Raw genomic sequence first — 15,958 nt, 5'->3', positions numbered from 1 at the left:
GAATATTTATTGATTTTCGTCCTACATTGTTTATTTTCATCCTTCGAGAGTCGATCGAGAAAAATAAATCAGCAATTTATTGTGTCTGGAAAACTGCATGACGTATGTTTCTGGTAACAAAAACTATTGCATATTGTTATTCATCCCAATACAGCTATAAAAAGCAAAATTTGTATGCGCATCTGACGTTAAACGTTCGAAAAATGGGTATCCTAAAAACCAGTAGGTACTGAAAACCAGGCGATTTTTCCTCCAAGACCGCTCATGCAAAAATAGTCCTTATGCATATTCTCCAAGACCGTTTATGCAAAAATAGTCCTTATGTAACCCTCAACCAGTTTTTTTTCTCAAATTTACCCGATCTGCTATAGAGATAACTAACTAAGTCTTTAAAAATAACCTACGCAACCAAGCCTTCGGCTGAGGGTAATAATGGATGGCTTATTCAAGTCAGGGTCCATATAGGGTGCAGTTATTTGGTTTCTACTAGTGACACGATACTAGTATTATCGTTTATCAGACAATAGATGTTATAATCTTTTAACACCTATCGGCTATTCAACAGGTTAGAAAACTTGTCATCTGTATTTATGATAAATAATTATCACGGTATAATAACGTTAATTACGTCTTCTTTCTGCATCTGTTGTTTGTTTACCAGTAATCGGATATGCGCCTACTTACGACACAAAATTTATGGTAAGGGCATGACATGCGCTTATTATCCCATACGAAATAACGGTAAGGCCGTATGCGCTTACTTTTGATATGCGCTTATATTCGAATATGCGCTTATTTACCAGAGTCTACAGTATTTGATTTGGCAAAAAGCCTTTTGTATGATTTTTAATTAAAAAGGTTTTTACTAAACATTGTACTTTGATTGTTTATTACAAAGGCTTTTACTGGAAATTGTACTTTCATTCGTAAATACTTGTAAAGGGTAAACTCAGTTTTTGATTGTTTGCATTTGCAATGTACAATTTTCTAAGATTGACTGACGTTAATATTTCTCATTATCTACTTTAAGTTACGCGTGTTTATATGTTTCCATGACGATTCGAAATTAGCCTGCCATATGTTCTCTGAATACTTCTTGGGTCTGACAACAATATCAATAAAGACAAACCAATAACAGAAAGAAGTGTAAGTGGTATCATTCTTTTTATATTTATACATGTACGTATATATCTAACATTGGATAAACGTTTGACATCATAATATGAACAACGATGTATATAGCGAAATGAGTATTCTTTAACAAGTCCCAGAAATGTCGCAAATGTCACAGGTTAGCTATATAGCTAAATCTAGCTATAGATAGCTGGAATCAGCTATAAAACCAATAACAATAATGCAAAATATGTCACATTCAAATTAAGCACTGTTATTTATGACTAATATAGTAATGTTTGATCAAATTCGTAACATGTATTGAAATTGAGACTGCATAGATCTCAGTTGTTTGTGATTGTCTTTTGTCTTATAAACAATTAGGATGGGATAATGACTGTTTTCGTTTTGACATTGCCATATATTTTACAATTGTTATTGCTTTTTTATAGACATTTCTAACTATATATAGCCAGATTTAGCTATGACTTTTCTGGGACCTGTTTAATCGACAGAACATTTTATAACTCTCAGATAAGCATATATGTATATGAAATGAAACATAAATGTTATAACATGCTATTTAACATGAAAAAAAGTATATCTTTCAAGAACGAATCTAACAAAAAGATATATAAGATTCTCAGTAAACCGATAATACAAAATGTATATTGTTAAATATAAAATTGATGTTAATTGCTTTTAGATAGTACATGTGATCTATTCCCAATACATGATGTTTGAAATATCATTCAGAAGAAATATAATACAACATACTGACCAGACATATACATAAGATAAAAATCACACAACAAATATATTCTACTGTAAAAGGTTACAATATATATTTCTATGTAAATCTAATACTGATTTCTGAACAAGATGAAAGAATAATCATATGCAATAGGCATTATTCAAATGATTCAAATGTAGACTAACGCTAATACTAGCCAGGTGGTATAAATACATTATGTTACAAATAAGAGTTACAACATTAGCAACACCTGATATACTGTGAACCAATCTGAATCGTTTATAATGTTCACAGTACTTTGGATCTTTCTTCAGTTCAGTTCTGTCACAGTATCCTATGACATATGCTACTCCGGATGATTTTTCTATCTCAAAGATGCTAATCATTGCGTTGACGATTTCCGGTGCCAGGTAGAAACTGTTGATGAATATTGATATTACACATATGCACATTCCCATTAGCTAAAAGGAGAAAAAATTAGTTTAAACAAGAAAAAACAGGTCATGCTATTTAAATATATTATGGATGTGTCGTAAACACATCATTCTTAATCAATTTCACGTAAATTTTTGAACAAAAATATTTGTTTGTTAGTAAGTATTAAATAATTCGCAAGTATTTTTCATGCAGCTGCAAACAATCAATATTGTTTGACCGTTTTGTAACTGATAATATAATAATCAGACACGAAACTTGTTTTATTAAAAAATACTTTTGTGAAATGTGAACTCTCGATAAATGTCATGTACCTGTTTTGCTTCTGATGACGTCATTGTCGGATAGGGATGTTGTACAACATATGTTAACAATGTAACACACGACAAAACCAATGTTAATGTAAAGTAAAGCGGGAACATTCTACTTTGTAAATGCCCGAACATGATTCTAGGCACACTGAAAAACATCGCGAAACCTGAAAAAAAAAATAAAACAGAATGAAACTTTGACCATACTGAGTACATATACTGGTATCGTTTGTAAACAATTTAATTTAACTTTAAATCGGCAGTAGAACATTCACTCAAATCGTAATTCAAACTAAGTATAAAAGCTACGAATCATTTCATATGACATTCATTGCTTCGGATAGGTTTTAGCAAGTGTTTATTATGAGACGTTTATTCCGTTATATGTTATAAAACTATTACCCGCCACAAATGTTACCCAGCATTGTACTCCAAAATGTACAGCAAAACTGAGTAGATGTAGAAATAATATGTTTGTAGATCTGTTTCCAGTTGTGTTACTAGATCCAACAGTGACAGATACCATCAAAACCACAATCGTCAACAAGGAAAAATAACGCCCAAGCTTTGAACTGTATGCAGAAAAAAATATATTATAAAGTAATTTTGTGTCTATACTCTTTCTACATTTATCAACAATAGTACAAGACGCATATTTTTTACAAATATCTTATTATCGCTACATTACGTGATACATCATCTTGCATCAAAAGAACAGCTGCTAACTACTTCATTAATGGGCTGAGTGGCATAATGGTTTCGTCCTTATAACCCGACATGTATTATCTTCAGAATTTCATATTATTAGAAAATAAAAACATTAAGTTAAAAGATGAGGTATACGAAATCTAGAAAAAATAAATTAGTTAGTTAAATTAGTTAAACTGCGATATACATTTGTTCCATTTATCAGATATCACTCGGGTAAATTTAGATGCAAACAGCCAACTTTCAAATAGCCAACCATTATTATAATATTGCGAACCAGATGCCCAGCTTGCTACCCCTCATTTGGGACAATAATAATGAATGTGAATGTCAACCAATAACCACGAATCGTGAGTACCTTTAGTACATATTTGAATCATTATTTATGGGAAATTTAAGTATGTTTTTTCTAAATTCAGACAGACATACCCTATTTGTACTTAAAGACATAAAGGCCATTTCACATATAAAAACCGAAAAACTTCACACAATTGAATCGCAAAGTAAAATGACTCGAATCAAAACCCTGAACGAACTGATATCCTAGACTGGTCACCGATATAGGTCCGAAAATGTGAATACGGTCGCGTTTTCAACAAGTCAGTCGATTCATTTTTTTGTCAAAACTCGTGCTGGATCATCACTGAATTTCTAAACAAGCTTGATGTATCCTCCAAATGGATCACATATACCTGTTCCATTCTATGCTGTCGGCTTCAGCAGCTTTATGTGTATTATTGATATCCGAGCAATAAGATATCATTATCACCCATTATTATGGCCATTTCATGAATTTCGTTTTACTTTGCTATGCTTCTACACATCTTAGTCCAGGGATTTTGATGAATATTCGGTGTATATGTGATCCGAAACGAAAACGAAACGACATCGGTTAAGTTTCCGTTCCAGTCCGATATATATGTGGAATTGCCGTTACACTACGTAAACAAAAGATGCGTTTTCCATTTATTCTAGGCAGTTATGTAATCAGTTCGATATATAAACGGTTCAATGTCCGAGTGGTTAATGCCGCTGACTTCGAAACACTTGTCCCGCACCTCTGTGGTTTTGAAACCTCACTTAAGGTATATGACCTACGGACGGTCAGAGGTTCTACCCAGCTGACCGCCAGTGCCTGAAAATACATTTGGGGGCAAGTTGTCAGTTGTCATAAGTAGATATTTGTAATTGTTTGTCCGAAATGCTAATGTCATGTTGTAGGCATATCCCTCCACCTAGTATTCTGTGATTCAGATGATACAATAAGAATGATACTATGGAAAAGGCTGCATGCAATTATGGGTGACAGACTACAATAGCTTCATACAATTAAACGTAATTGAACAATTTATACAGATGTGTTCAAGGTACTAATATTCAATTTTTGTGATAAAACACGTATTAAATTATTAAAAACAACTAGGACATATTATTAAGTAGGTGTGATGTTAAACCTAAGAACTGTACTGTGCTTAATTAAATAATACATTAAACAAGTAAACAAGAAAAAAAGATGTATTAAGTGATACATTAGTATAATGTGTCGAAGTTACTGCGCTGTGAAACATTCTAACAAGACCCAACTTATTTTCTTACTGAACATGTATCTTATTTGCAATAAAAGCACTGATAATGCGTCACACTTATTACGTCATATCGTCAGACGTCATAGCGGCGCGCTGAAAGAAAAAACAATACATACCGTCAAAAAGTTAAGGGATTCCATTATGAATAAGATAATAATCCTTAATATCGTATTAGAATCGAAACAATATATCTTAAGCAGTGATTTGCTTTTAAAAAAATCATTAGATGCGTGTTATTATATCACTCGGGCCCTCTTGAAATTATTCCTTCGCATTTGAACTCCAAACGATGATTTTATTCAGCGACAATCATTGCTTCATTTATTATACTGACCATGACGTTCGAGGAACACACATGCTCTGCTGTCTGTTTACTTGAGTTGCAGTCGCTACTTTTAATCCCATGCTACTATTTTCTCCCGAATGGTTCTACAACAAAGTTCTTATTAAAACCACACAACGTCCTCGCATTTATTTAAACAAATTTCTAAATTAAATGTTGTTTTAACTAAAAACAAACTTCTTATCTTAAATTACATTCTAAAGCGAGTATGAACTGAAATAAATGTTAGAAATGCAATAAATGTTAAGCAATTTAAACACTATCCATCAATGAAAATGTTATTTTAGGCAACTCCATCAAGCGTGCGAGCGTATTTTGAAATAATACAGGTGTGCGTATGCTTATTATCACGTTAACAGTAAGGTTGAAATAAGTTCACCTTCAGAAAGAGCATAACAAATAAAGTCTGTTTAATCAACCCTGTAAGGTCAATACGCCAGGAGTGCAGACTAACACCTGATAAGAACTGATTAAGGAAATACTACTACACTTTATTTATTTTACTGAAGGTTTGGCCTCTTATGAGCTTGGTTATCAAGCAAAAACCACATACTTTAATGGATGATGAAATGTAACATTGTCCCTTGACGTTTTTCTTCAAAAGTGCAAATATGTCTTTAAGAGCAAAATTGGCAAATCTTTCAATGAGTCTTAATATGTTAATGATGGAAGAATAAGACGTACGTTAATGATGTAAGAAAACAATTTTAAAAACTATGATTGGAACGTTTGTTGAAGGTTGCTTTATTTGTTTCCTGTTGTTCTTGTCTGAGCTGTCGGGCTTAAAACAAACGATCTGTCTCCTTGGTCGAGGAACGTTATTTTTCACTCTCTCCAAAATTGCATGATAAGCGACATATTTAATCATACCTACCTGGCGTTGTAATTAAGGAATAGTCTATTAAAATGGATCTAGATATGTTTGTAGTGTTATACTGACAATACTTAGTGGGTTAAATGCTTTTAATACACAATCATACTTATAGATGGCAAATATACTGCTCTAGAGCATTAGGCATGCATACCTATTAATACATAATCCAGCCAGGACATAACCACGTGATTTACCGTACATACTCTACAGTTTTTCCCCTTTCTACAGAATTATATTTTCCTAGTTAAAGAAGTTACTATTTTTTAAAAAGAAACTATAAGTATAAACGACAAACCGTCTACACATTGTGGCAAATAAAGTTTTAAAAGAATTACGGTAACAGGAGAAAACACTTTGCCAAAGACATTTCATTCACTCGGCATTTATCAAAGCAAAAAGGTTAATTTTGCAATACCATAATGTAAATATTAGCTAATAAATAAAAACAGAACACGCTCTCAAGAACTTTATCTACGGCTGAAGCCAGAGATTGTTTTTGATCATTCTCAGTTTTCGCGTCAATTTGTTTCATTTATTTAGCTCACCTGAGCCAAAGGCTCATGGGGAGCTTTCATGACCGCTCAATGTCCGTCGTGCGTCGTGCGTTCGTCAACATTTTCTAAAAAAAAATCTTCTTGAAAACCACTGGACAAAATTACACCAATCTTTACATGAATGATCCTTAGGTGGTCCCCTTCCAAAATTGTTCAAAAAATTGAATTCCATGCAGAACTCTGGTTGCCGTGGCAACCGAAAGGAAATTTTTTAAAAATCTTCTTGTCCAAAACCGCAAGCCGTAGAGCCTTGATATTTGGTATGTGACATCATCTAATGGTCCTCTATGAAAATTTTACAAATTGTGCCCCTGGGGTGAAAAGAGGCCCCGCCCAGGGGGTCCCAATTTTTACATAGACTTATATTTGAAACAACTTTAAGAATCTTCTTGTCTAAAACCACATGACTTAGGCCTTTGATATTTGATATGTAGCATTTCCTTGAGGTCCTCTACCAAAATGAATCAAGTTTTACATAGACTTATATAGGAAAAAAAATTAAAAATCTTCTTGCCTGAAACTGCAAGGCCTAGGCTTTTGATATTTGGTATGTTGCATTGCCTTGTGGTCCTCTACCAAAATTGTTCAAATTATGCCCCTGGGGTGAAAAGAGGCCCTGCCCTGGGGGTCCCAAATTTAACATAGGCTTACATAGGGAAAACAATCTTCTTGTCTGAAAGCTCAAGGCCTAGGCCTTTGATATTTGGTATGTAGCATTGCCTAGTGGATGTCTAACAAGATTAATCAAATTATTCCCCTGGGGTGAAAAGAGGTCCCACCCTGTGGGTCACTTGCTATATGAGTTATATAGGAATAAATACTTCAAAAATTATCAGATCATATTTCCTAGACTGTTTAATTATAATTACCCGATGACCCCAAGTGATTAAGGGTCACCTGACTGTCACCTTGACCTACTGACCTACTTTTTTGGTTTTTTAAGATTCAGCCATGAAATTTGGATGACCTGTACAGTTTTGCACACCGATCTTAAAACTGACTTTTAGTGATCATGAATATGACCTACTGACCTGCTTTGTAATATTTTAGCATCAGTTTGCCATTTTAAACATGTGACTCATATACTCAGGTGAGCGATTTAGGGTCATCGTAAACCTCTTGTTCACATAAGTGCTAGTGAGTATGTGTATGACGTTATCAGAAGATTTTAAAATACATAGATTGCCATTTTTAAAAAATAAGAATATACGGTGTTGGTTCATAGTTTGTGCTCATTTTTGTATTTCTATTTCTTGTGTCTTTCCAAAGAACTTTATCCCCAGGTTATAAGTGACTTTCACTTGCTTTTCGCTTATAGTCAATATATAATTAGTTTTTGTATTCCTTCGCTTACTTCGTCACAAAATATTTCTCGCCCAATCTGCGGCAATTTGTTTTTCATTTAATATATTAATATATGTAATTCATAACCTATACAGTCTGTTATAATTAAGTGTTACACACGTCTGAAACGTCTTTTTTATAGAATAATAGACCAAATCTGGTAGTATTCTTTTTCAACGCTTGTATTGCGCCGAACAATATGCCGACGTGACTTCAAATTCCCTTTTTAACGGAAATGTGCATGGATTTTTCATATTAGAATTGCAAATAAATATTTATTGAGGATTCACATATATAGGCGGTTTGCTATAAGTTTTATATCAATTGTTGAAGATCGTGTTAGAGATAGTCCACACCAAATAATTGTGATATTCGTAACATTGCTGTAACCTATATTTGCGAACAAGTTTGTCGGAAAGTTGTACACATGTAAATAAATTATATAATTAGTTAAACTTTTTTTTTATTTCAAACAATAATAATTAAACTTCATAACTTTAAAACCATCAATTAGAACGATCTTATACAAAGTGACTTTGGGTTAATGAAGCGTTCATTGCTGTCAAACAGTAAAATTGTCATAACTGATAGTCAGAAAATAATTCTGTAGTAATGAGTAAAACATAAATATATACTACAGTAGAACTTTAAAACACCCGAGAATTATAGGAGATAGGCAGATTCAACAATGATATGGACATTTTTCAATGAAACGTGACACTTTGCAGAGTTACAGATACCTTCACATGTCAATGTAAACGTGTAAACAAGTTCAACGCGATAATCAGTGTATATATTTACGATAAAATGAAAACTATGTAAATGTACAGCTGAAAATACTTGTATGCTAGATTTTGTTGGACTAAGATCTTAATTATAAAATATAAATGTAATATTATACCTATTAGTATAATTGTATAATATTCCGAAATCGTATATTCTGCATGTGTATAATACTAGTTCACTTTCTGAAATATAACTTCGTATTCAATCTTACAATTGATTCCTTCATCCTTACCTATACCTTTACTGATCCATTCTGCATTGTCAAAATTGTCAAAATTTACTTACTTTATAATTTCACTAACAAGTAACAATGCTTATGCAAGCATACAGTAAGTCATTTATTCCTACTTACAATGTTTTATGTTATAAATGAGCTACTTTTAAAACATAGAAACATTCAAAACATGCGTGTGATGTAAACCGTTCTTCGTTTTGGCTAACACATAGAGGTTATTCATCTAGCAATAATGAACTCTTTTCAAGTTCAAATATGAATTGTGACGCTGCTTCCTTAAGACACAGAAATAACCTTCCGCTCAAATAAACTGCGCGGTGAAATGATGTATTTGTCCTTCCATTTCCCGCCATATTTGCTGCGAATGCACCACCGACGCAGAACCTAGATAATAGCTGAGAAATAATGTTTTTAAAAATAACTCATTTGAAATAAATAGCAAATCGTATTCTATGTCAATTTAACCTTAAATAAATATGACAGATGATATACTTTGCTAAAGACCTAAAACAAAGTTAGCGAATACGTTTTAATGGAAGTTTTAATATTTAGTCCTTTATATAAAAGAAATAAACAATTTAGAAAAAAAATGCGTTCGCTATACCTTTTTGATAAATAAATGCATTGTCATTTAAACAAGCGGCTCTGCTACCTCACCTAAAGTTTATTAAGCAGGTGACACGTTAATGTTTTGAATGTATTGGTTTATTTCTTGATAATAATCACGTCATTCCCGACTGTTTCTATTATTGAAACGAGGGTATAAAAGAGGAGATTACTTTATTCAGTTAATGATGAGCGCCAAGCAAAGAAGCTGTTAATACTATATAACATGCCTTTGATATGACTCGGCCAAGGAGTGTTACAGCAAAGCAGACCAGTTATAACTAGGCAACAGAGGCGACTAAAGTTTCTTGAATTTCTTAAATATGTCACCCAGCAATAGAAAATCACGACTTCTTTTGACAAAGAAATTAATGTTTCACCATTTCTTTGTCTGGAATAAATTCAAAATACAGGGTGCACTTTGAGACTTTGAAATATTATAAGAGCAGATTATGTTAAAATTTCATTTAAACATCCCTGTAATCAATTTCTTCTGTTTTTGCTTATAACCTTGCAACTGTACAATCGATTTTGCATTTTTAAACTGTCAATTAAATATTACGCTGTTGAAGTCTCAAGGCAGAATGTATACAGGAAAAGTCAATATACTCTTCTTTTTTAAGTGGTATTTTAATATTACATGATTTTAGTCATTTGAATTATATGTGACATTTAAATAATAGACAAATAAATAAGAAATAGTAGGAAAAGTACAAACGGTCATTGTATATTCAATAGCACTGTGTTTGTGGTCGTTTAATAGTATTCTTATAATAAACAACCATTCAAAACAAAAACCGGAAGTTGATATTAACAAGAATGAAAACGGAGATAGTTTTTATTTACAATATTTTCCTTCTGATTTAACTCATAATAATTACATTGAATGCATCGGCTTTGAAAAGTGTTAATTTCGTTCCTACAAGAAGTATATATAATAACGCGTCTATCTAAATTTCAGCTCACAGAACGAACTGCATTTTCCAGACAAAACAAGAAACCTAGAAATCATTTGATTTGAAGTGGGGAAGGGGCATAAACGGAGGATTAGGATGTGAAGAGGATAAACACCACCACCGCAAAACACTTTACATTGAAGTGCACTCCCTTCCCGTCAATATAAGGGAAGTTGACACGGTGACTAAAAACCTATTACTTTGTAAAACATTTCACAAACTGACTAATAATTTTTTTTCTTTTCGCTACACTGGGTCTCCGCAATCGATTGCGTGCAACATACGATGAATACACAGAGCATTTTTTTCAATTCATTAAAATAGAATTTAATTATTCTGAAAATACAAGTTATTAAACAGTTCAATTTATAGAGTTGTATGGTGTGATTTTCGAATAGTGTTGCTGTAAAAGATCTTCCTTTCTGCGGTGTTTCCTCGTGACAAATGCCATGGCCAAGAAACCGAGGGCCGCCAGAAGTGCTGCTGCTATACCCAGCTCATAGGCCAAATCGTATGTTCCATATACATCTCGGATGCTACCTAAAATTACAATCACAAAATAAAATTGCTAATGTTTCAATTAGATTAGAGTTTTAAAAAATATTAACTTCTATTTTGTTGTTTACAAGAATATACGGCAAATAACAAACCTATTAGTCATCGAAGACATATTTTTTGCTGGCTATATATCTCAAGTAGATATGAGAATATATATTAGACGTTCTATGAAAACAAACTTGAACATTATGTCTGTAATATGTGGAAAAACATCTTGGGCTATATACGACTACAATATTGATTTATTTAAATACAATTATAGAAGTGCCGTACCTCCTACAAAATTGCACAGTAAGTTTGCAATTCCAATAGCTAGGAGAAGTTGAGACAAAGCTTGCAGAAACTTGTCATGTCCCACTAAATCGTAAAAAACAACAGGTGTCATTGCAATAAGAATTCCATATCCCAAACCATGTACAATGCAGGCAGCAATCATCCAGATGTTGAGAGTTTGTAGTTTAATTACGAGGGTATGACCTAGGGCTATCAAAGGACAAACGTAAAACATGTTGTAAAGTGCTGGAAATGATTTGCATCTAAACTTCAATATAGTACCGACGATACGTCCAACCAGATTCGCAAATCCGAACACAGAGAGCAACAGAGTTCCAAATTCTTCTGAATATCCAATAGATACCATTTGGTCAACCATGAACCACGGTTCTAAACTTACTGTTAAATGAACATAATTTCGTTTAGAAACGTAACTACACTACAGGCAAACAATTTTATTTTAAAGATTCAAAAACAAATTTATTATAAAGATTCAAACAACAAGGTTACATGAAACCATATTTATTTCTATTAATTATTCTTTGTTACAGAAATATGATGATTGAACACGAATGTATACCTTTGATGAAATTTGTTTCCTGTTTTATATAAGGTAAACGCAAATATAGATGTGTGCGATGTAATAATAGTGAATAGAATGTTTATGTAGAATAAGTAACACCTTCTGCATTTTGCCTTCTCTGCTAAGCTGGCAGTCGTTTAAGGAGGAAGTATACTTTAACATGTGTATGTGGGCATGTCCAACCGGAAGTGAACGTGACAATTTACGACAAGTTAAATGTGTTTTTACATTTATTCTTTTGGAAAAAAAATCATTAACCTGTCTCTGATCTGATGCTTAATTGTTTAATAATGCTGAAATAATGAATAAATTGCCGCAAAAACGCTACAAAACATTGTTGTGTTAAAATGACGTCATCGACGTCATGACGTTACGTGTCAGTTAGCGAGCGAAATTAATGACTTTATTTTTAAAGTACGTAATTCTGAGCTATCGTTTTCTTCAACTATTTTCAAACAGCCATTATTTGCTGAAATATTTTTATGAGTCTTTCGCTCGGAATAATGATCAATACTTGCGACTTTTATGTAGTTATATTGAAATGTAATGCGGAATGTAAGGATATGGATGATGGTAACTGATGTTATGGGGAATATAGTTGAGTGAAAGGTTACTTATTACGGCCATTTTCAAATAAAAATTAGGCAGTTTGATTTATAATACCTATTTTTCCATTTCGAATGAAAATTTGGTAATTATGTACTAAAACTATGCTCTAAAATTGTTCAGTAGAAAATAGTGATTTCTTGAATTTAATTAATGTTACCATGGAAAGGAATCCCGTAACCAATATATCTAAATGTAAAATCCAAAGGCGTTGACACTGGTCTATTTAAGGAACACAGCTTCAGCTTTAGCTTCTTATCTGTATTTCAACACTATCCATAAGAATAATAATTTCAAGCACAATGATTCTTTCATGAAATTGTCAGACGAGGGTACTGCTGTAAGTATTTTAAGCTTTGAAATTTGTTTAAATCTATGCAAAAAACACGAACATATTGCTTACTTTAGAAATAATATGTTTTGAAGCTACAATAAACGAGAATGATAATTCTATTTAATATTTTTTCGAAAAAATTGCGATAAAAAGCAAGATATAAGGTATTTTAAACACCTTTGTTGCCATGGTTTCTTTAAATGTTAAGATAAATAGGGTACCATGTAAAGTGTTTGGTATTCTGCTAGTAATATTAAAGTAATATTCCATGTTGGTCGTTCACAGAATGGTGCTGAAGCCGTCGAAAAACCCGTTATCATACATAGTTGTTTATAAATGAGAGAAAATACGTTACCATGGAAACACGAGCCCCGCGACATATACATTTTAAGCTTATATTAGAAAGCTAACGCGCATACTAGTAAAAATGTCAACTACGCAGACTTCTACGGAAAACAGTGAGCTCAAAATACACTGAAAAGTGTTAAATATCCGTATTTTCCTTCTTCTTTCAATATAAAATATCTTTTGAGGGTCATGTTCTTCACACCTGGATTAAAATTGTACTGGAATGGACAGAGATAAACGAACTTGAGACTGTAGCTGCTAAAATATTAAATTAGAGGAAATGCAATAAATTGCTACGGTTGAACTAATTTGAATTTACCCTGGTAACAATGTATACTATCTCCTTAAGCAAAACTAGGTAGTGAATTACTTTTTATTGAAAGTTTATTGCCGATGGTTTCCTATCATATATTTCTTAAAGCTTACCTGTCCCAAATAATATCAAAATGATAACGATGTGTAACCATATCACTGGACTCAACAGCTCTTTGCTACAAACTTCATTAGAATAGCTAACATTTTTATCGTCTTTACTGACAAGTAGGTTTCTTGAATAATAGATAAGAAGCCCACAAGGAACACCATGCAGAGCAATACTTGCAAGAAGAACAAAGGCCCCGGACCAGTGATAGTAAGTAAGAAATGCTTCATAAACAATAGGTATTGTCATCTGCCCCAAGCTGCCCGAAACTGCTAGTAACGCTAGCTGAAATCCAGGGTCTTCATTATATATCATGCTCACTACTAAAAACGGGGCTAGACATCCTATTGATATACCAGTACCTGAAACAAGACAAAAATATACAGTTTAACTTTCAAACAATCACCTAACCTCGTATTTATACAACACAAATTTCATCGTTATTTTCTTCCTAGGAGGGAAATAGCATGTTGTCATGGGTAATTACCAGATATTTTCCCTCGCAAAAGAGGAAATACCAGCTCATTATCAACATGATATTTTCATTTATCTACGGTTTGCTAAATATGCAGGATTTCCCGCGAATAATTGCAAAATAATCTCAACAATGACTACGTCGTTGAATAAAGTCAACGTCAGAGGTATAAGATACATAGGTAGAATATATCTAGGGCGTATCTATGATTTTATTAAAGGAATATCAATATTTGAGATACATTACTTAAATTCAAACACGAAATATTTGATTAATATGTGCATTCCTTGACGACATCCACCATTTGTGGGCCTATTTTGTGCCGAATATCATTTTCAGCATTGACGCAATGACTTTCTACCATTTGTTCTGTAATAGAACTCGACAAACGCCTTTGCCTATGTCATTTGTCAGAATGGTTGGTTCAAATCGGAATATTACTTAGATAAATGGAAAACAATCCAAAGAGTACAATGAAGCTATATACTGTATACAACTTTCCATATGGTATTCTTAAACGTTTGTTAAGAATCGTAACTCAATAATTTTTACGTTTCCTTGCACTTTATATGTGTGTTGATTAAGTTTTCTGTGGCCAATAGCTTTCTTATTTATGATGAAATTGAAAATTATTTTGGAATAACGTTAACATTATTGGCAAAAAATCTTCTACATGTATTTATATCTCAACCATTTGGAAAGCGCAATTCAAATTTAAAGAAATTATTGCCAACAATTTATTCAACATTCCTTGCTGTTCCTCGGGACAGTAGAATCCTATTTTCTATGGCCATGCACAGTCCTCTTTACACGTTAAAGATAGTTTGCTTGGTTCTCTACATATAAGTATAAAACTCTCCATTTAGTGATTCAAATCCGTCACGTGAGATATAATGTTGATAGTGAATTACAACAGATCATACTTAGAGTTAAAATGGTCATTTTAGTGAATAGGAAACTTATCTTATCGATAAATGAACAATTTCAATGTTTTTACAAGCACATAGCGCGATTAATAGAAGAAAAGTCAAAATTGTCTCATTGTATGTATCTGATGTATTCCATATTCATAAAAGTAACATAAGTTGCCTTTTTATTTTAATCTAATTGATGAAAGCTAATCATATAAATAAATACAAACTATATCATTTATAGCGCGATAAACTACAGTATTTCATTACTTGGCTTAAATTGCATTCTAACTTACCAGTTATTACTCCAGTGCAGACGATAATAGTTTGAAAATTTCGTGCAAATGAGCTCGTGACGAAACCCAAACATCCCAATAGAGAGCCCGCAGCCATGCACATGCCTATTCCGAATCTCTTTATTGGTAATGTCCATAATACTCCTAGTAGAATGATATAAATGAATTGCATAATATATACATTATGCATTTACTAGTCTTAAAATTTCCTTTTGAGAGGCTCATACATATGCTTAATATTGTGACCATGTACCATTGACTGTACTTTTTTGATATATAAGTTTAAATTAATTATATAATTTCATTATTTTTGTCAAAACGACTAACTCATGAGAATATAATTAGTCAACGAAATATTACTTTCAGATAAGTTCCCCACGAACTTCAATTTTTTACGGCATAAGGTTTACCGAATTCCTGTTAAAAAGAAAAATTATACCTCCTCCCATAGCAATAAGATTGAATGTTCCTTGAATCAAAGCACTGTTCAATCTGGAAGTACTGAAAACATTTATAAGATCCGCATACATAACACTAAATCCGTATAT

General features: G+C 32.6%; 1 protein-coding gene across 4 annotated transcripts; it reads right to left on the bottom strand.

Annotated features, from left to right (window-relative positions):
* Positions 1-1,147: 1,147 nt before the first annotated feature.
* On the bottom strand, positions 1,148-5,654 carry LOC123541382 (transmembrane protein 205-like). Of its 4 annotated transcripts, XM_053527078.1 has the most exons (5): positions 5,242-5,654; positions 4,972-5,000; positions 3,016-3,185; positions 2,617-2,780; positions 1,148-2,328 (listed from the first exon to the last, which is right to left on the bottom strand). In XM_053527078.1, the coding sequence occupies exons 1-5, from the start codon at positions 5,242-5,244 to the stop codon at positions 2,008-2,010; spliced, it is 687 nt and encodes a 228-aa protein (XP_053383053.1). In that variant the 5' UTR covers positions 5,245-5,654; the 3' UTR covers positions 1,148-2,007. The 4 variants fall into 4 exon arrangements, with proteins under 4 accessions (XP_053383053.1, XP_053383054.1, XP_053383055.1 ...); XM_053527079.1 differs by having other exon boundaries at positions 4,918-5,645; XM_053527080.1 differs by lacking the exon at positions 4,972-5,000 and having other exon boundaries at positions 5,024-5,645.
* Between the last annotated feature and the right edge of the window lie 10,304 nt (positions 5,655-15,958).

This window comes from Mercenaria mercenaria, chromosome 16 (genome assembly GCF_021730395.1).
Source record: "Mercenaria mercenaria strain notata chromosome 16, MADL_Memer_1, whole genome shotgun sequence".
Taxonomy (NCBI): Eukaryota; Metazoa; Mollusca; class Bivalvia; order Venerida; family Veneridae; genus Mercenaria; species Mercenaria mercenaria.
The sequence above is the reverse complement of the archived record's forward strand: the minus strand, read 5'-3'. Positions and strand labels throughout refer to the sequence as shown.